Here is a 20726-nt window from a genome sequence, read left to right as displayed (position 1 = left end):
CTCTCATTGTATCATAGGAATAAATAATCAAACTGTTGAAGCTGTTTGCAGCTAGATTTGCTGTGTAAACTATCTAAACTTTAGATAAGATAGACAGACAAGTTACTTGTTAGTGGTTATAGTCAGTTTTTTTCATCTCTGATCTGCTTTAAGAGTTGGAAGAATGAGGTCTTCTGTATGAGAACTGTGCATTTTGTTTAGATATCATATTTCTAACGGTTATCCATTTCTCAGTGCAAAACAAATGTCAGTTAAGGTTAAGGATTAGAAAAGAATGATTCACTTGCCAGCGGCTTATCCCTAACCTCTTAGAAGACTTTTAAACCCTGTCATCACCTGCACCTCACCCTGAAACGGCGACTATGATTTCCCCGAAATCCTCCAGCAAACAGCAGGAATACACAATGCCTCTGTGGAGCCTCTGTTCCCGCTGCCTCTGGTGCCTCGAGCAATGAGTTTGTGAAGCCCTTGTGAGAGCTTTCCATTCCCTCTCTAATCATTTCTGTATTGACAATACTCTGGGAAGCTGTCCAATATGCTGGCCTCACAGAGAGACTCTCCAACACGCTCAGTCACTGGACATTTGTTTGCAGGCCTTCTTTTAATCTCAGTCCAGGATGAGGGAGGAGATTAACCAAACGGCAGAAGAATCACCACAGGTGTCTGCATCAATAGCCATTATTGAACAGTGGGCCAAACTACAATGAGACGAATAAAGATATATAGTCAAAATAATGTTTTGTTTTTTTTAATCTCTTCAGAGTTGATTTTAGGTCAGTGTCCAACTATGATTAACAAATAAACCAATTTCAAAATATTTTGTTGCTACACAAGCCACCCTGCAATTTAAAAATACTCCTATTAGACCTACCAGTAATGGAGTTTCTGGTTGTCATCCGGGACAACCCGAGATCCGGTCCCGCCCAGGATCTGGGGAAACACCAAATCAAGAAGTTTAAAAGCCCCCGCCCTCCCTCAATCCTCAGTGCGTCTGAAAGTAAGTAGCCTAGAAACACCAAGGTGAAGGAAGAGCTAGACACCTCTAGTGACTAAAAATTCCCTGTGCTCCTAAATAGCAGAAAGGTGCTGGATAGGAAAGGGAAGGGTTATAGACGTTGTCCCGGATGACAACCAGAAACTCCATTACCGGTAGGTCTAATAGGAGTATTTCTCTAATTGTCATCCGGGACAACCCGAGAGATAGACAAGAAGTCTTCGCTAAAGACTCACCTAGGGAGGGACCACCGCCTGAAGCACCTTTCTGCCAAACGACTGGTCTTGTTGCGATAAAACATCCACTCTGTAATGCTTGATAAAGGTAGATGCGTTTGACCATGTTGCCGCTTGACAAATCTGGTGAATGGTGGCTCCTGCCCTCTCTGCCCATGATGTGGATAAAGAGCGAGTTGAGTGAGCTTTAATGTTACTAGGAACGGGACTATCACTACCCTCATATGCTAAGGTAATGGTCTGCCTGATCCATCTTGCGATTGTCTGTCTGGACACTTGCTGACCTCTATTTTTCCCTGAAAATAGGACAAATAAACTACTGGATATCCGAAACTCTCTAGATCTAGAAAGATAAACTAATAAAGATCTCCTAACGTCCAGACAATGGAAAGATTCCTCTTTAACCCCAGCTGGCCTATCACAAAATGAGGGAAGAATGATTTCTTGAGACCTGTGAAATTTAGATGTTACCTTAGGTAAATAAGAAGGGTCTAATCTGAGTCTTACACTATCAGGACAGATAATGAGGAATGGGTCCTTGATGGATAATGCCTGAAGATCACCCAAACGCCTGGCCGACGTTATAGCAATCAAAAAGGCCAATTTGAGTGTTAAAAATTTTATATCAATATTCTCTATGGGTTCGAAAGGACCACCTGTCAGTCTGTTCAGTACTAAAGACAGATCCCACTGAGGAAAAATCTTTGATTTAACTGGAGTTGATCTCTGTAATGCCTTGAAAAAAATTCTTTACTAATTCCTCCCGCGCCAAATGTCTATCCAACAATATGGATAGAGCCGAACACTGGACCTTGAGAGTGCTGGGAGCTAACTTCATCTCAAATCCGTCCTGGAGAAACTCCAGCACAGAACTGGTTGAATGCTGATCCCTCGCCTTAGACTCACACCATGCTAAATAGACCTTCCAGACCTTGCGATAAATGCTGAGTTACAGGCTTCCTGCATTTCATTAAGGTTTCGATAACTTTCTCTGACAATCCCTTCTGTCTTAAGATTACCCTCTCAGGATCCAGGCTGCCAGTTTGAACAAATCTGGATTGGGATGGATTAGAGGCCCCTGGATTAATAGATCCGGACGGAGTGGGAGGGGCCATGGAGGCTGAATTGTCATTTTCAGTAATGTCGCATACCAAGGCCTTTTTGGCCATTGGGGTGCTATCAGAATTAGGCTCCCCCCTTCTCTTTGAAATTTTAGAAGAACTTGAGGAATTAGGACTGTTGGTGGAAAGGCATACCCCAGAACAAATTCCCAAGGAAGATTTAGCGCATCCAATCCCAGAGACCTGCTGCTTCTGTGAAGGGAGAAAAATCGTTCCACCTTCGCATTCTTTGGGGATGCGAATAGGTCTATCTCTGGTAGACCGAATTTCACCACCAGACTCTGAAAAACCTCTGGATGGAGTTCCCATTCGGCCTGGTTTACTTGTTGGCGGCTTAAAAAGTCCGCCTCTACATTGAGAGACCCCCTTATGTGGATCGCTGATAAGGACAGAATGCGAAGTTCTGCCCAGGTCAGAATTTCTGAACAGAGAGTCATGAGATCGAATGACCTCGTTCCCCCCTGTTTTGACAGATAAGCCACCGTCGTGACGTTGTCTGAAAACACAAGGACATGATTCCCCTCTATTAGAGACTGGAATGATGGAAGGGCCTTCTGTACTGCCATCAGTTCTCTGAAATTGGATGATTTCTTGCTGACTGCCTGAGGCCAACTCCCCTGAGCGTGATTCCCCCTGGCTGTTGCACCCCAACCCCAAGAACTTGCATCCGTAAAGATCTTTACTGGATCTATCTGCCTCCAAAATCGACCTTCGCTGAGATTGTGACTGTCCAACCACCAGAGAAGACTGGACTTTACTGAGTCGGGAATAGAAATTAGTAGATCCAGGGAATCCTCCGATTTGTCCCAATTGGAAAGCAACAGGGACTGTAGCGCTCTGCCGTGAGACTGAGCCCACGTCGCTGCAGGGATAGATGCTGAAAATAGACCGAGGACTCTCATGATGTGGCGAAGAGAAGATCTCTCTTGAACCATCAGAGAATTTACCTCTGATTGGATTTTCAGAACTTTGTCTGGAGGAAGAAAGATTTTTCTCTTCATAGAATCTATCTTGTAGCCCAGAAACATTTGCTGGACCGGCTGCAGAGCTGACTTGTCGTAATTGACAATCCATCCAGCCTGAGTCAGAGTCCTGATGACAATATCCCGGTGTGAACACACCAGATCCCTTGTCTCCGCAAAAACCAAAAGATCGTCCAGATATGGAACTATCGAGATTCCCTGGATCCTTAATTCTTTCATAATCTCTGCCAGGACCTTCGTGAATATTCGAGGGGCTGATGCTATGCCAAATGGGAGCGCCTGAAACTGGAAGTGTTGAACATGGGAAGGAGTTTGAATTGCAAACCTTAGAAACCTCTGATGTCTGTAAAAAAAAAAAAAATCGGGATGTGCAGGTAGGCGTCCTGGAGGTCTATTGAGACAAAGAATTCCTTCCCCTGCAATAGACCCCTTACTGAATAAATGCTCTCCATCCTGAATTTCTTGTAGATCAGAAATGGATTGAGAGACTTCAGATTCAAAATAAAACGAAACTCCCCGCTGGTTTTCTTCACCAGAAAGACATGGGAGTAGTACCCCTGGAATTTCTCCTCCTGGGGAACTGGAATGATAACTCTTTTTTCCTGAAGTTTCTGAATTTCCATTTCCAGGCCCCTGGCTTTTTCCGGGTCCCTTGGAAATGAATTCACAAACCTTCTTAGAGGGGGTTTGACTGAAAACTGAAGACGATAGCCTTCTTTTATAATACGAAAAACAAAAGGATTGGGATTTAATTTCTCCCATTCTAACCGAAAATAAATCAGTCTTCCCCCTACTGGTAAAACGTCATTTATTCTGCTTGGGAGGGTCTGTCCTGCCAAGGACAAAACCCCCTTTTCCCTTTCCTTTCGGAAAGGACCATTTCCTCTGCACATTCCTCTTTCTTACCTGTTCCTCTCCCTGTTTTTTTAGGAACAAAAGGTTTTTTAGCTCTGGGCTTTCTCTTTTTATTGGGGAATTGTTTCCCTCTTTCTGCCGAGCGGGCTAAAATATCTTCTAGACCCGATCCAAATAATAGATTACCCTCAAAAGGGATCGAACAGAGCCTGTTTCTAGATGTCTGGTCCCCCTCCCAGGTTTTCAGCCATATTGCCCGCCGTGCAGAATTAATTAACGCCGTGGTACGTGCGGAAACCTGAATGAGTTCCGTGACTGCGTCGGCCAAAAAAGCTACCGCTTTAAGTACCACAGGAAGGGAGGCTGCATAATCTTTAAGAGGAGCCCCCTTAGAAATTTGCTCAATCAGATTATCCATCCAAATTCTTAAGTTGCGAGAAATGCAGGTGGCTGAAATCCCTGGGATGAAGCCAAAAGCTGCCGATTCCCAGGCTTTTAGTAGGGAATCCACTTTTTTGTCCATTACATCCTTGAAGACACCCGAATCCTCAAAAGATAAAATCGGAATCTTTGGAGTATTTAGATAAGGAGGCGTCTAGCTTTGGACATTTCGTCCATTTATCAATTTCTGACTGAGAAAAAGGAAACTTTCTTTTAGAGGATTTGGGTATAAATAACGGCCTTTCTGGATTCTGCCACTGGGAGGTAATAATCTCCTGAAGAGTTTTATGGATGGGAAACACTCTTCCTGTAGCCTGGCCCAGACCTGAGTATACCTGATCCTGAGGTGTAATCTCTGGAACTGATTCCTTAATCTGTTCCGTGGTGTATACAGCTTTTAATAGTTCGGAAGATTCATCTGGGGAAAAGAGGAATCTAGGAGCTCTCACTAAATCCTCTTTTTCTGAGTCCTCCGACCTGGGTTGTTCCCCCTCCTCTAAGGAGACTGACCCAGAAATATCCTCCCCCTCTTCCTCCTCTTCTTCCTCAGCTCCCAAAATATCTGCTATGGAAGGAGGCTGCACCCCAACCCCAGAAGGCACTGTAGAAGGGCCTGGCAGGGGATCAGAGGGAGGAGGAACAAAAGATTCCTTAAATTTATCTAAATGTTTCCTGCATATTCTTATTGACTGCCTCCATAACTCCCTTTAAAATATTAGAAGTCTCTGATACCACAATAGAATCTGTGCATGCTTGACAAACATTTCTAGGGGCATCTGGAGCGATCTTAGTGTTACACAACCCACATCTTTTATACTTGGGCGGAACATTAGATTTAGACTCAGTTCTTGCCTGAAATAAAACATACAAAAAAAACAGGCGCATAACTGACAAGTCATCCAAGGTGATACAGTTATAAGCAAGACATCACCCTCCACTGGAGGACTTACCACCCCTGACCCGGATGGCTGCGTCTGTGAGGAGGACTTGGCTGCCGGCACTGCCACCTCCGATTGCTGCTGCTGTTGTGGCGGCTGCGGCTGTTGCTGCTGATGCGACATGCCTCCGCTGACACAGAACGCTAGGGGAGACGCCAGGAGCACGCTGCCTTTACTTCCTGGTTCCCCGTGATCCTCCCCTCCTGTGGCCACGTGACGTCCGTGCGCACTCCGCCTCTTGCGCCTGACGTCATCGCGGAGGCCGCTGAAGCCTGACGCCGGATACGCCTTGCAGAGCCGGCGTCTGGCGAGGAGAGGGAAGGCATGCCGACACTAAAAATGCCACTCGGTCGCTGCCTCCCTAGATGTAGAGGAATTTGCAGTTGAGCGCCCACCTCCGCAAACGCCACTCCACTGACCAGTCCCTCTGCCTTCCAAGAAAACACCCACCCTCTGGTGAGTACCAGAAAACAATAAAACAATATATTCCAACGGAGCTTGCTTCCAACAGGTGTTTCCGCTGCGGAAACAGATGAACTGAGGATTGAGGGAGGGCGGGGGCTTTTAAACTTCTTGATTTGGGTGTTTCCCCAGATCCTGGGCGGGACCGGATCTCGGGTTGTCCCGGATGACAATTAGAGAAAAGTTATTAGAAAGATTGAAGAAGGTTTTCAAAATGTCAACAACATCCTAGAATGTTCAAGTATCGCACTCTCTGCTTTTCCCCAGACATTTATTGGAGCGTTAATAATACTGAACCCATTAGAGCGATTGTGGCTACAGCTAATCATAATCACAGGACATGCAGCATTTTGTGATCGCTTCTAAGATTTTTTTTTATTATTATATTGTGCTTTTCTGCTGGTGGACTCAAAGCGGTTGAGCTGCAGCCACTAAGGGCCCGTTTCCACTTGTGCGGTGCGAATCGCCGCGGTAAAAATTTGCATGCGGTTGTATGCATATTTTCGTGCGAATTCGCATGAAAATTCGCATGGATGAGGCTGTATGCGAATTTAACCATGGCAGTGCCGGTGTGCTTTTCCATTGATTTCCATGCGAATTCGCATGAAAATTTGCATACCAAAGCCGCAGGCGATTTCCCTATTAAATACATTAGCGGCGATTTACATGCATTCCACACGCAGGCGAATTCTGAGGGCCGTGCAGAAAAATCCTGCACAGAAAAACGGTCAGGAAAACTGACAAGTGGAAACAGGCCCATCCACAAGCATTGGCTGTGCGAATCTGTATGCAGGAAACGCATGCAGATTCGCGATAGTGGAAACGGGCCCTAAGGCATGCTCTATAGGCCGTAGCAGTGTTAGGGAGTCTTGTCCAGAGGTGCTGGCTTACTGAACTGGAAGAGCGGAGATATGAATTCAATTTAATCACTTTATTGTCATTGTGTAACACAACGAAATTACTTTTCATGACAAATAGGGAACATAGTGATAGTAACAAAGGTAGAAAGAGAAGAAATTATACAAGTATGCCAGGTATTAGATATTTTAACAATTTGTACACAGTGTTAATTATTTCGGAGAGGATTCAGAGTTCATCAAGTTTATGGCGGATGGGAAAAAGCGGTTTTTCAGTCTGTTTGTGTGTGTGCGGATTGATCTAAAACGTTTACCTGATGGAAGGATCTCAAACAAGGCATTTCCAGGGTGAGTGTTGTCCTTGATAATGTTTTTGGCCCTTCTCACGCTGCGAGTATTATACAAAAGTTCCAGTGATGGTAGTTCAGTGCCAATAATGGCTTCTGCTGTTTTAACAACTCTCTGCAGCCTTGGTGCAGCTGTTGTACCAGGCCGTCATACAATTGGTCAGACAGCCTTGGTGCAGCTGTTGTACCAGGCCGTCATGCAATTGGTCAGACAGCCTTGGTGCAGCTGTTGTACCAGGCCGTCATGCAATTGGTCAGAACGCTTTCTATAGTGCATCTGTAGAAATTAACCAGCAGCTTCTGTGGGAGGTTAGCGCTCCTTAGTTTCCTCAAAAAGTAGAGATGTTGTTGTGCTTTGCCAGTTAGAGCTAAAGCATTGTCAGCCCAGGACAGGTTCTCTGCGATGGTGACTCCCAAAAATTTTAAGCTGGAAACTATATATATATATATATATATATATATATATATATATATATATATATATATATATATATATATATATATATATATATATATATATATATATATATATATATATATATAGATATTCCCTAAAGGATTTAACCACTTGCCGACCGCGCACTCATACCGCGCGTCGGCAAAGTGGCAGCTGCAGGACCAGTTCTGCGTCGCCGGCTGCAGGCTAATTAATCAGGAAGCAGCTCGCGCGAGCGGCTGCTTCCTGCCAATTCACGGCGGGGGGCTCCGTGAATAGCCTGCGGGCCGCCGATCGCGGCTCGCAGGCTAAATGTAAACACAAGCGGAAATAATCCGCTTTGTTTACATTGTACGGCGCTGCTGCGCAGCAGCGCCGTAAGGCAGATCAGCAATCCCCGGTCAATCAGCGGCCGGGGATCGCCGCCATGTGACAGGTGACAGCCTGTCACTGGCTGCACAGGACGGATAGCGTCCTGTGCAGCCCAGATCACCAGGGGGGACAGGGAGGAGGGGAATCTCGCCGCGGAGGGGGGCTTTGAGGTGCCCCCCCCCCGCAACACCCATCAGGCAGGAGCGATCAGACCCCCCCCAGCACATCATCCCCCTAGTGGGGAAAAAAGGGGGGGGGGCGATCTGGTCGCTCTGCCTGCACCCTGATCTGTGCTGGGGGCTGTAGAGCCCACCCAGCACAGATCAGCTAAAACAGCGCTGGTCCTTAAGGGGGGGGGGGGGGGGGGGTAAAGGGTGGGTCCTCAAGTGGTTAAACAATGATGCTGGCTAGTTTACCTGCTCGCTACAGTTTTTTTGGCCAGTTGGACAGAGCAACTGCCATTCACTAAGTGCTTTTGAAAAGAAATAAATCCCTGAGAATCCCCCATGAAGAGATGCATTAGTCCAAAACCTGTCACTTCTGTCAGATTTCTTCGACCTACTGTAAGGGCTGGTGCACACTGAGCGGCTTTTTGGGCGTTTTCAGATCCGCTTGCGGCTGCGGATCTGCTTGGTCAATGTATCTCAATGGGGTGGTGCACACCAGAGCGGGAGGCATTTTGCAGAAACGAAAAATGCCTGGGTGAGGCATTTTTTGGATTGTGGATGCGTTTCTGCCTCAATGTTAAGTATAGGAAAAACGCAAACCGCTCTGAAAAACGGCACTTCAGAGCGGTTTGCCAGGAGTTTTTTGTTACAGTAGCTGTTCAGTAACAGCTTTACTGTAACAATACAGGAAATCTACTACACCAAAACCGCTAGACAAAACCGCAAAACGCTAGCTGAAACGCTACAGAAAAAGAAAAAAAAAAAAGCGTTTCAAAATCTGCTAGCATTTTGCGGATCTGCTAGCGGGTTTTGGTGTGCACCAGGCCTAAGTGACAGCAACATAGGAGATAAGTACTTTACGGCTCATTTTACTCTGGAAAAAAACGTACTTCTTATTTGTTTATGTTTGCACATATTATAAGTTTTACAATTTTTCACCATAGTGCCCCTTTAAGGGTCATCCAGATACATTAACAAGGGACCTTGTAAGGATCGTGAGGTATTTATGGCAAACAGATAAGATCCTTAGTTTACTTAACGCCTACATATACTCCAGCTAACATGGAGAGCCTTTTTACAGACCCTGTCCTGTTCAGTGTATGCTCTAGGAGCCTGGTAACAGTTAACTGTATGTTACTGAGCGTGGGGGATGGGGAGGTTTAGTGCACAGTGATTCCCGGGGAGGGCAGTGTCCCAATGTAGTGCCGCCACTGCCTGTAAGGTGAATAATAGCACAGAAGAGATGAGCCCCACAAGCTTGCTTATCAGTGTATAGGACAAGAACAATGACTCATGGATGCACATTACACAATCAAACTATTGAGGTCTGAAGTTTCCATGGCTGCTCAGGTGCACTGGAGTCTGCTGCAGTAATCTGTGTGTACAAAAACATAACTCAAGCATTTTTTAGTCCCTCTCCAGTTATAACTGACCAGCTTCTCATAAGTCTCAGTCGATTGCAGGAAAATCTGGCCATTTCTGTGAGAGTTTGTCTTCTCTTTCCCTCAGCCACAGTGTTAGAACAAGTATAGACACTCTGGCAGCTGGACTCCTAAATTCTTTTTATTCCACATAATTATGAGCCCATCAAACAAGAGCAAGACCATGACTTTGCAGTAATCTTTGGGCAGAGCTGGAAATGTTTATGGAGCTCTTCGCAAGTCTGCAGGTGGCAACAAGTAAACAGATCTGTCAATTTAAGGTGATGTCGTCCTTCAAAGCAGCTTTTAATGCACAAAAAGACATCAAACTATAAAATGAGGAAGAAGCAGTACATGGTGGGTGCTGACATTATGCGCGCATGGTGTACCTTCAGTCCTGGTCACAGTGTCCAGCAGGATGTTGTACTCGTTCATCTTTTCCTTATGATGGAGGAACTCCCGCCACAGACTATCCAGCTCTTCCTCCGAGAATTTCCCAGAGGACTTTGCCTGCAAATTCAGAAAAGGTAAATATTCATCTAATTGACTGCAGCTTTAAAGAGGAACTCCAGTGAAAATAATGTAGTAAAAAAAAAAAAAAAAAGTGCTTCATTTTTACAATAATTATGTATAAATGATTTAGTCAGTGTTTGCTCATTGTAAAATCTTTCCTCTCCCCGATTTACATTCTGACATTTATTACATGGTGACATTTTTACTGTGGGCAGGTTATGTAGCTGCTCCCAGCTGTTTTGGCTGTTAGAGACACCTGTAAACAGCTAATTCCTGTCTGTGAACATTGTTACATTGTGGCAGTTTGCCCAGAGTACCGCGGTACTCAGAGCTTCTTGTGGGAGGGGTTTCAGCACAAAAATCAGTCATACAGCGCCCCCTGATGGTCTGTTTGTGAAAAGCATCATATTTCTCATGTAAAAGGGGGTATCAGCTACTGATTGGGATAAAGTTCAATTCTAGGTTGGAGTTTCTCTTTAAAGCAGCTACTATGCCAGGGAAAAAAAAAAAAAAAAGAAAAAAAAAACCAAAACAAAAAAAACAAACAAACAAAACAAACAACATATAAGTAGATATTTACTTGCTCTACATAACATGTATTGTACTGTCCATGTTTTGATTTCAGTGAATTTTATATAGTAACTAAAGAGAATTCTGTTCTTGGCATTTGCCACCTTGATTCCCTCTTACTGATGCCAAACCTGATGTCATTTCGTCCCTTTGCAGTCATAGCTAGCTAGCTTTGTAAACACATGAGCACAGCATAAGATCAGATTTCAGCAGCTTCACACTGAACTGCCCTCAGCCAATCAGTGAGGAGCAGAAATTTGGGAGGGGAGATGACAAACTTCCCTCTCGTTGGCGATGGATAGGCTGACTGGGATAAGATTTATTTCAGCAGAAACATTTCTGACAATGTATTAGAGGCAGAGGATCAGCAGGACAGCCGGGCAATTTGTATTGTTCAAATGGAAATAAATAAATATGGCAGCCTCCATATCCCTCTCACTTTTAGTGTCTTTTTGCAGAGTTCCCCAACCCTGTCCTCAAGGCCCATATTTTTTAGGAAAGCACACACAATCTCAGGTGTGGGATGGGAAGCAGTTTGCAGCTAGATTTGCTGTGTAAACTATCTTAAAGCGGTATAAAACCCTGACATAATATTCTATAAAAACATGGTTTTCCTACTTTTTATATGCCATACGGTTATCATATTTGCTTTTGTGCATAAGTATTAGTATTTATACGTTCCCAACGTACACTTTTTTTGCTCTGAAAGCTGACTTTGCATTTTATTTATAACTGCTTTATTCATGTACTAACAAGCAGAAATGCTTTCCAAATTGTCTGACTTTGTTCAGGGGTCCCGGCAGTGTCAAAAGTGTTTATTTACATTCTTCACTTGATACAATTAAACACAAGATAACATTATCTACAACTTCGGATGCATCCAGCTTTGCTGGCCGGGACGCTTCCAAGTCCTGTGTGTAACCTTTTGAATGCTGGTTGTATATAATATGCTGTAAATCTATTAGAGCAAAGAAGAAATGCTGAGTTTCATTCCGCTTTAACTTTAGATAAGATATATCGACAAGTTACTTCGTTTTTAATCTCGGATCTGCTTTAATAAGACAAATCTATGCTGGCTCCATGCTAACATGGCAGTGGAAAAGAGATTACAGTGCTCTGTGCATGACGTCAGGCAGAGTGCTACCGGCCACAGGATTAATGATGCGCACCACCAGGACTGCACACTACTGATGGACTTCGCCGACTGAAAGTAACCACGAGGTCACTGCACAGGGAGTGTTCACCAGCAAACAATTCTGGCCATCACTACTACCATTCTTCAGTGACCCATGCACTGTATAGGAGATCTTGATTTATTATCTCTATTCTGCTTCTTTTATGCTGTAACTCTCACGTGTAAATAAATCTATCGATCTTGCTTGTTACCATGATCAGAGGCATTTCATCCTTATCAATATCCAGTACATCTGGTTTCTCTATTTTATGGCTGGAGTCTGATCTTACAAACCTTTCTCAGAGATTACTGAGTAGGCAGGGAGATTAGCCATTTATTAGTGATCAGGAACCCCTACAGGCATCATGGTCTGGCTTCACTGTTGTGCGGATGGGGAAGAGTCTGTTGAACATCATGATTATGTTCGGTTCTCGTTGCACACAGCACCTCGATAACAGAACATCTGCCAAGGAAGGGGCTTCTGGGAGCAACAAAAAGCAATCCTGGACCTATAATGATGGTGCTGCTTGGGGAATAAAGCTCTTACCTTGTTCCACAGCTTCTCCAAACGCGGATCACTCAACGCATCATTCTCTGTGCCTTCCTTAATGTAGTTACTGTCTTCTGTTTGGGTTTTCTTTTTGCCATCCAGCCCGTACTTGGCCAAGATTACTGTTTAATAAAGCAGAGTGGCACAAATTGTAAAAACTTGCTCTACAAGTAAATTAATTAAAGTACAGCTTTCAATGTGATGAACCTGAAATCCAGTAGCCAATGCATTACGGTACTTTCATTAGTTCGTGTATTGAATGTAAAAAAAAAAAAAAAAAAAAAAAAAAAAAGTTGTCTGAAAAACTTCTTTCTTCATTGGTTTTGAAAGCTAGAAGAACATTGCCCTGCTTTATGTATTCATATGGATTGTGAATGAAAACAGGATCAAAAGAGGCCCTCCTCTCCACTATCTCTCTCCCCTGTCCATCTCACTAGAAGTTTCTAGATACCAACAAAACTGCTATCTCAGATCTGCACACAGAGCTTCTTTTGTCCTCCTCTAGAATCATCTCCTTTTCATGTATATGTTACGGCCAGAACCCGAAGTGTGGCCACTTCTAGTTCCGGCCGGCCACTTCAGGTTCTGGCCGGCCAATGCGCGAAGTGGCTGCAGCGCAGCGGCCAATGTTAGAAATGGAATGTTTCCTTTTAATATGAATGTAGTTTTCCTGGCCGTCTCTGGCCAAATGTAGCAAAAAAAAAAAAAACAGTTCGTTCATTGAATGAGATGAAGCCGCCCGGCTTCTGCTCCGCCTCCTCTCCTCCGCCCCTGCCTCTCTCTCTCTCTTCTCCCCGACACTGGCAGCGGGGGACATGCGTGTCCCCTCCAGAGTCTTTCGTCGCGGCAGGCAATCCTGTCGTTCGTCCCTGCAGAGCGGGGGCTGGCAGAAGCAATGTCTGCAGCCTCCCCGCTCTGCTTTCCTGGCGCCACGAACGACTCTCGGGGACACGCGTGTCCCCGCCGGCTGCCCGAAGAAGAGAGAGAGAGAGAGAGAGAGAGAGAGAGAGAGAGAGAGAGAGAGAGAGAGAGAGAGAGAGAGAGAGAGAGAGAGAGAGAGAGAGAGAGAGAGAGAGAGAGAGAGAGAGAGAGAGAGAGAGAGAGAGAGAGAGAGAGAGAGAGAGAGGCAGGGGCGGAGGAGAGGAGGCGGAGCAGAAGCCGGGCGGCTTCATTTCATTCAATGAACGAACTGTTTTTTTTTTGCTACATTTGGCCAGAGACGGCCAGGAAAACTACATTCATATTAAAAGGAAACATTCCATTTCTAACATTGGCCGCTGCGCTGCGGCCACTTCGCGCATTGGCCGGCCAGAACCCGAAGTGGCCGGCCAGAACTAGAAGTGGCCACACTTCGGGTTCTGGCCGTAACATATACAAGATTTCGCACGTGCCTCACCCCTCCGCTGGAATCTCCTTCTAAAACACATCCAGCACACTCTCCAAACTCTGAAATCTGTAAGCGCTCCCTCGAAACTCACTTTTTTTTGACAAGCATACCCTTCAAACTCTGGCCCAGTTGTACGTCTTACTAGTATACTACCACACCTTTTGCCAACCCCTCCCCCCCCCCCCCCATTCCTTTCATTTGTAAGCTCACAATGACAGGGCTCTCCCACCCTTTTGTGTCTTGGAATTTGTTATACATTTTATTCATCATGTTACAATTGACACTGTATTTACTAGGTCTACCAATTCTATATATTGCACCAGTGTCTAATTTGGATATTAGACTATCACTGTGGTAGGGATTAGACTGTGAGTGCTTCTGAGGGACAGCTAATGACATAACTATATGGACGATAATTCATTGCAGAAGATAGAAGCACTAAATAAAATACCAAACAAAAATAAGTATTCAACAGCTATAGCAATAAGAAAGAACCAGGAATCCCGGTGGGAGTCTCTAAAGACATGAAGACATTCAGAGCTGTTTGTTCAAAACAGCACCTGCAGTGTAACCAGCATCCCATGTTCTGCTTCCTAATTTTGGTTTGTTTTTTGCCCTTGTTATCAAACCTTGCCGGGCCCAACAATGCATGTCTACCACCTGCCTCAACTTCTGACAACTATTAAACCGTCATCAACCATTGCCTGGATAATGACTAGGACTTGCCTGCCACATCGGAAAACCCAAAATTAGCCCTAGACTAGATGGACATACAAATAAGGTAGGGATTAGATACTGAGCCCATCTGAGGGAGAGATGGTGACAATACTATATATACACACAGTACAATCCCATTATAGTAAACTCCCAAGGACTGAGAAAAGTGGTTTACTATATCAGAAATTGTCAAACTCAAGCACAGAACGTATACTATAGTGCTGTACAGTGTTCTCCCCAGGCTCTTTTAGCTAGGTACTCCACCCGGCTAGTTTTAGTGAGCACCCGGCTGTCATCCGCTCACCTCCTCCTCTGAGCAGAGTTGCGCACAGAAGCACCGGCCCTGCATTCTCTCATATTGCCCCGCCCGGCTACTTTTTCATGGCACCAGGCTGAAAAAATTTTTTTTTCTGGGGCGAACACTGCTGTATCTTTATTCAGTCAATAATTTGGAGTCATTTTTTTTCTTTTCAATGCTTCAGCAAGCGAGCACAGGCAATGTTTATGCTAGATCAAAATGCAGTGCTCAATATGCAGGGATTTGCATGCAATTATCATGCAACAGCTTCTACAGGAAGCATAGGTCTCATCAGCTGGTGCTTTTGAGATAATCCACGCAGGTTCAGAGTGGTGAGCAAATAGCGAGCAGGCTACAATTTGCTGCCAGCCTGTCCATGGACCATGAGTCTCTGACTAACATATGATGCATGTGCCCACCCACTTTCCACTATAGCTGGATACAGAATACACCAGGAGCCACAAAAAAATAAAAATAAACAAATAAAGTGGTTTATTATAAACAGAAGTTCTATTATATCAGGATAGCTATATCAGGTGTTACTCCCATATAATTATAGTGGTATTTGGCCGGGGGCTGTACATGTAGGTACTATATCAGAGTTTACTATAAACAACATTATACTGTACTTTGTAAAAGTGCTGTGGAAGATGTCAGTGCTATATAAAACACTAAATAATAATGATTTTGCTTTCTATTGATTTGCCGTGATATGAATACCCACCACTGAGAGATCTCCTGAGCTTGGCTTCCTTTTCCCCATCATCATCCAACCCTTCTGCCTTCAGCTTCTTCCAGTTCAGTTCATCTTTTTCTTGTATTTTCAGATCACTGTGGAGTTCCGCAAGTTTCACAGAGGAAAGCTGGAGCTGATGGACAGACCAATAGGACAAAGCAGAGATGATCAAAACATTTAACTAATATGAACATTGGCTCCACCCAAGAGACAGTAGGAAATGAGCAAGTAACAGCTTTTAGCAGTTAATAAAGTTAAAAAAGTGAAGTTCTGGCCAAATTATTTTTCTTTCTAATTGCATGTAAATAAGTGACATAAAGCTTAGTACCCTAAAGCCATATGCAATACAAAGTAATAAGCTTGCAGCAAACCACATGGACCAATAGGTAGCCCCGGTGGGAGCATTATAGATGCTTTAGCTGGAGCTTCAGTGCGTCAAGAAGAAGCAGAGGAGAGCTGTGGCGGTCCTGGTGGGTCAGTGCACAGCGCCAGGGGAGCCCAACATGTAGAAGCGGTAGCGGGTGTCTATTAACTGGCCAATGAGAATCCTTTTCAGTGAGGATTCTTATTGGTTTAGACCGTGGATCAATGGGGAGCCCCAGCAGGAGGTTCAAAGATGCTTTGCCGGGGCTCACCACATTCTTAAGTGGGGGGGGGGTCCTGGGGAAGAGTGGGGTGGTGGTGGACGGAATCGAAGTGCCTAGCAGTCCTGTAGGGGGGGGGGGGGGGAGTAGCGCTGCCTGGCACACCTGTTGGGAGGAGTGGCTCTGTGGAGGGGAGACCAACAGGGCCCAGCATAGGAGCAGCGGTAGCGACAAGCAGTGACGGTAGTTCGGCAGGGATCAGTGGACAGAAGGCAGTTCTTCAAACAAGAATAAAAAGAAGAAAGAAGACAAAAAAAAAATCCTACACACACCAATTAAGGCATTGGGAAATTTAGGCGCAGTGTGAAGAAAAAAAACAAAACAAAACCCTACTGTGGCAAATATTCCGGTGGTATTAATCACCATTCCCCCTCCAAGGCGCCGCACAATGGGGGTAAGATACAATTCAGCTTTCAACTATTGCTGGTGGCTGAATTGCACTATTTTCTGGTAATTTCGGCTCAGTCTTTTGCCAACGCCCAAATTACTCAATGAGCCACTACAGCCGTAACACACATTACAGCTTATGGAGGCACCCAAATGTCCTCGGCCGTGCGGTGTACTTAATACTTGACTCAGGCAAAAGAAGCAGTCTGCAAATGGGTGATAGAGGCTTTTCACCAGCTCTGAGCAGGTCAAAGGTTCTCACCCTTGGCTGATGGGAAGCATCACATCCTAGTGTGTGAAACCAGCAATTGCAAAGAAACCTTTATCTGCACCGCGTCCCTTTCCGTTGCCTTAGGAGTACATCTAAGCAATGTACTAATTTCCCCTTCATGAATTCTGGCCAGGTAATCTGGAGCATGCTCACTACACGCTCTATGCAGACACAGCCTCAAGGAGAGTGGATTGTATGTCATGATCTCCCATAATCCTCTGTGGACTTGGCAAGGAGAAACGGTTGAGGCGCTTTCCTTGTAGAGGTAGAACAATGACCAGGCAGGATGGAAACACGGGACTCTGGTATACTTAAAAAAAAAAAAAAAAAAATCTCCCCTGAAAAAGCTTAGTTAATTGTTCAGCGATTAGGTCATCACAGAAGAGTTGTGTCTACGGTGCTGCACTCCAACAATAAAAGTATTGTTTCTAAGTTCACAGTTAAAAATCTGAGAAGTGCAGATATTAAAGAGGAACTGTCGCAAAAATCTTACAATTTAAAACACATACAAATAAGTACATTTCTCCCAGAGTAAAATGAGACATAAATTACTTTCCTCCTATGTTGTGGTCACTTACAGTAAGTAAAAGAAATCTGACATTACCAACAGATTTTGGGCTAGTCCATCTCTTCATGGGGGATTCTCAGTGTGGCCTTTATTCTTTATAAAGACATTCCCTGAAAATGATTAAGGGCTTGTTTCCACTGTTGCGACGCGATTTCGGCCGCATTCCGACGCTTGTAAAAACGCATGCGAATGCGTTTCCACATGCGTTTTTACCCGCGATTTCGCATGCGATTTCGCGTGGCAGAGTGCCATGCGAAATTAACCATGACACTGCCAGGGCTAAATAAAATTGAAAAAGGTGCGAAATCGCACGCGAAATCGCGGGTAAAAACGCATGTAACAAACGCATGCGTTTTTACTATTAAATACATTAGCGGCGATTCGCACGGATTCCCGACGCAGGCGAAATCGTTGGCTCTTTTGTGCGTTTTTTTCACGCTGAAAAAAACGCACCTCAACAACGCTACAGTGGAAACAGGCCCATCCACTTGTATTACATGTGCGGATCTGCATGCGTTGGACGCATGCAGATTCGCGATAGTGGGAACGAGCCCTCATACAAAGACGCTGGCCAGCCTCCCTGCTCACTGTACACCAGGCTTTCTCAACCAGGGTTCCTTGAGTACTCTGCAGGGGCTCCCTGGCATTTTCCCCCATCGTGGGGGAAGTATAATAGAGCACATTATAATAGGTGATACTGTAACAAGAAGCACTAAAGTTGGGGCATCAGGAGATGGTATAATGAGTGGCAGTGTAATGGGGGTAGTGAAATAAACGGCCACACATACTTTTAAAGACCATGCCTTCTGCAAAATAAATGCAGGGGTTCCTTGAGATCCAAAAATTATTTGCAGGGTTACTCCGTGGTAAAAAGGTTGAGAAAGGCTGTTGTGCACTATTTTGAGCAACTGTCATTCACCAAGTGCTTTTAAACATAAAAAACCCTGAGAACCCCCCTATGAGAAGATGGGCTAGTCCAAAATCTGTCCGTAATGTAGATTTCTACTACTTACTGTAAGTGACAGCAACATAGGAGGAAAGTAATTTATGGCTCATTTAACTCGGGGAGAAATGTACTTCTTATTTGTAGGTGTTTTAAATTGTAAGATTTTCCGGCGGGTCGGGAGTGTGTCGATAGCGGCGTTCGAATGTCCAAGGGCCGACGCTAGCAGCAATACATTTCCTGTTCCGCGCCCCCGCGGTCCCTTCTCTGCGCTGGGCTCCGGCTGGCTTCATTCACTTCCTGTCGGTGGAAGTTTAAACAGTAGCGCGCCCTCTACTGTTTAAACTTCCCCCAACCGGAAGTAAAGTGAAGCTAAAGCCCAGAGCGGAGAAGAGACAGCGGAGACCAGAGGGACTCGCGCCGGCCGCATCAGGTAATGTATGCTGGGGGCGGCGGTAGCGCCACAGATTGTGAATCGATTTCATAGTGAAATCTATTCAAAATCTGTTTGCAGCGTAGGCAGCCAATGAATCCCTCTTTGATCACATTCAATCACAGAGGGATCTATCTGCTGGTCGATCTGGTGGCAATCAACCAGTGTATGGCTGCCTTAAAGCAACCTCAACTGCAGATAGTCTGCACATGTATGAAGAATTTTATGTTCAGAACTCTCTCGCGCGCTTTCCCCCCCACATACACACAATTAATCCTTACTTAAAGCGGTCCAAACTCGGGCGCAATGAAATGTCTTTGTTCCACATATAAACCCGTAGTTGCTAAAGAATTCCCTTTGCTGTGTTTGAGGCTGGGAGCACACTTTTGCATGTTTTTCACAAGTGCACTACTGAAAATATGCATGTAAATTCTGACCTCCACGGGATGGCACGGAATTGCAGCATTTAACGATCCTGGAAGCTACATAAATTATGGCACTGGCACTGTCCATTCATTTAAATAGACAGTGCTTAACCACTTAAAAGGGAAGATCCGCGCTACTGGCTAGGCCCGGCTTCCAGGTCGGACTCTTCTGCGCTCCAACGTGCGCCTCACGCCGTCGTCATCAGACGTCCTCCGGGCTGTACTGCGCAGGAGCAGTAGTTCTGCAGCTGCGCAGTACAGCCCGGAGGACGTCCGATGACGTCAGCGCGCCCCAGTGAGGCTCATTTTGGAGCGCAGAAGAGCCCGACCTGGAAGTCGGTCTGACCAGGTCGGGTGCACCAACGGAGATGACCGGGAGCCTGCAGAGGGCATGTCCTGCCTGCCACGGGCTGGAGGAAGCCCCAGGTAAGTGGATTGGTATTTTTATTTTTGCATGAACCTTCCCTTTAGGCCAGGAGGCCGCAATAGCAGCATAGGGGGCGATATTGTGGCTGGGAACGCGAAGAATCACTCGTGTTCCCATGCCTGTCGGGTCCTGACGGCGAAACCGGAAGTGGTCGCCGGTGAGGACGGGAGGATCTCCGAGACACGGCGAGGGCACCAATCGGCTGCAGGGGGCTGAGGGAAGCCCCAGGTGAGTAAAAGTCATTTTTTTGGGAGACTTAAGGTTACCTTTAACCCATTCAGGTTCCGTGGTTTTCACGAGAGAAATGTTCACCTCCCATTCATTAGCCTATAACTTTATCACTACTTATCACAATGAACTGATCTATATCTTGTTTTTTCCACCACCAATTAGGCTTTCTTTGGGGGGTACATTTTGCTAAGAGCCACTTTACTGTAAACGCATTTTAACAGGAAGAATAAGAAAAAAATGGAAAAAATTCATTATTTCTCAGTTTTCAGCCATTATAGTTTTAAAATAATACATGCCTCCATAATTAAAACTCACGTATTGTATATGCCCATATGTCCCGGTTATTACACCGTTAAAATTATGTCCCTATCACAATGTATGGCGACAATATTTTATTTGGAAATAAAGGTGCATTTTTTTCCATTTTGCATCCATCACTATTAACAAGTTTAAAATAAAAAAAAATAGAAATATTTCATCTTTACATTGATATTTAAAAAGTTTAGACCCTTAGGGTAAATATTTACATGTTTTTTTTTTTTTTTATTGTAATGTTTTTTTTTTATTTATAGTAAACATTTTATTTGGGTAGTTTTGGGAGGGTGGGGGGTAAACAATAGATTTATAATGTAAATGTGTGTTGATTTTAATTCATTTTTATTTTCAGGTGTAGTATTACTTTTTGGCCACAAGATGGCGGCCATGAGTTTGTTTACATGACGTCACTCTAAGCGTAACACACGCTTAGAGTGGCGCATCAGGCAGTGAATGGCCAGAAAAGGCGCAGCTTCCGAGAGAAGCTGTCGCTTTTTCAGCGGGGGA

At 44.8% G+C, this 20726-nt stretch overlaps 1 protein-coding gene across 1 annotated transcript in view; it reads right to left on the bottom strand.

Annotated features, from left to right (window-relative positions):
- Positions 1–20726, bottom strand: part of LRPAP1 (LDL receptor related protein associated protein 1) — a 58870-nt gene that overhangs the window by 27605 nt on the left and 10539 nt on the right. The window contains exons 2-4 of the mRNA XM_068276217.1: positions 15564–15708; positions 12435–12559; positions 10020–10140 (exon numbers count right to left, since the gene is read on the bottom strand). Of these exons, the coding sequence (XP_068132318.1) occupies positions 10020–10140; positions 12435–12559; positions 15564–15708 (391 nt within the window). The remainder of the gene's footprint in view (positions 1–10019; positions 10141–12434; positions 12560–15563; positions 15709–20726) is intronic.

Source organism: Hyperolius riggenbachi, chromosome 1, assembly GCF_040937935.1.
Source record: "Hyperolius riggenbachi isolate aHypRig1 chromosome 1, aHypRig1.pri, whole genome shotgun sequence".
Classification (NCBI taxonomy): Eukaryota; Metazoa; Chordata; class Amphibia; order Anura; family Hyperoliidae; genus Hyperolius; species Hyperolius riggenbachi.
The sequence above is the reverse complement of the archived record's forward strand: the minus strand, read 5'-3'. Positions and strand labels throughout refer to the sequence as shown.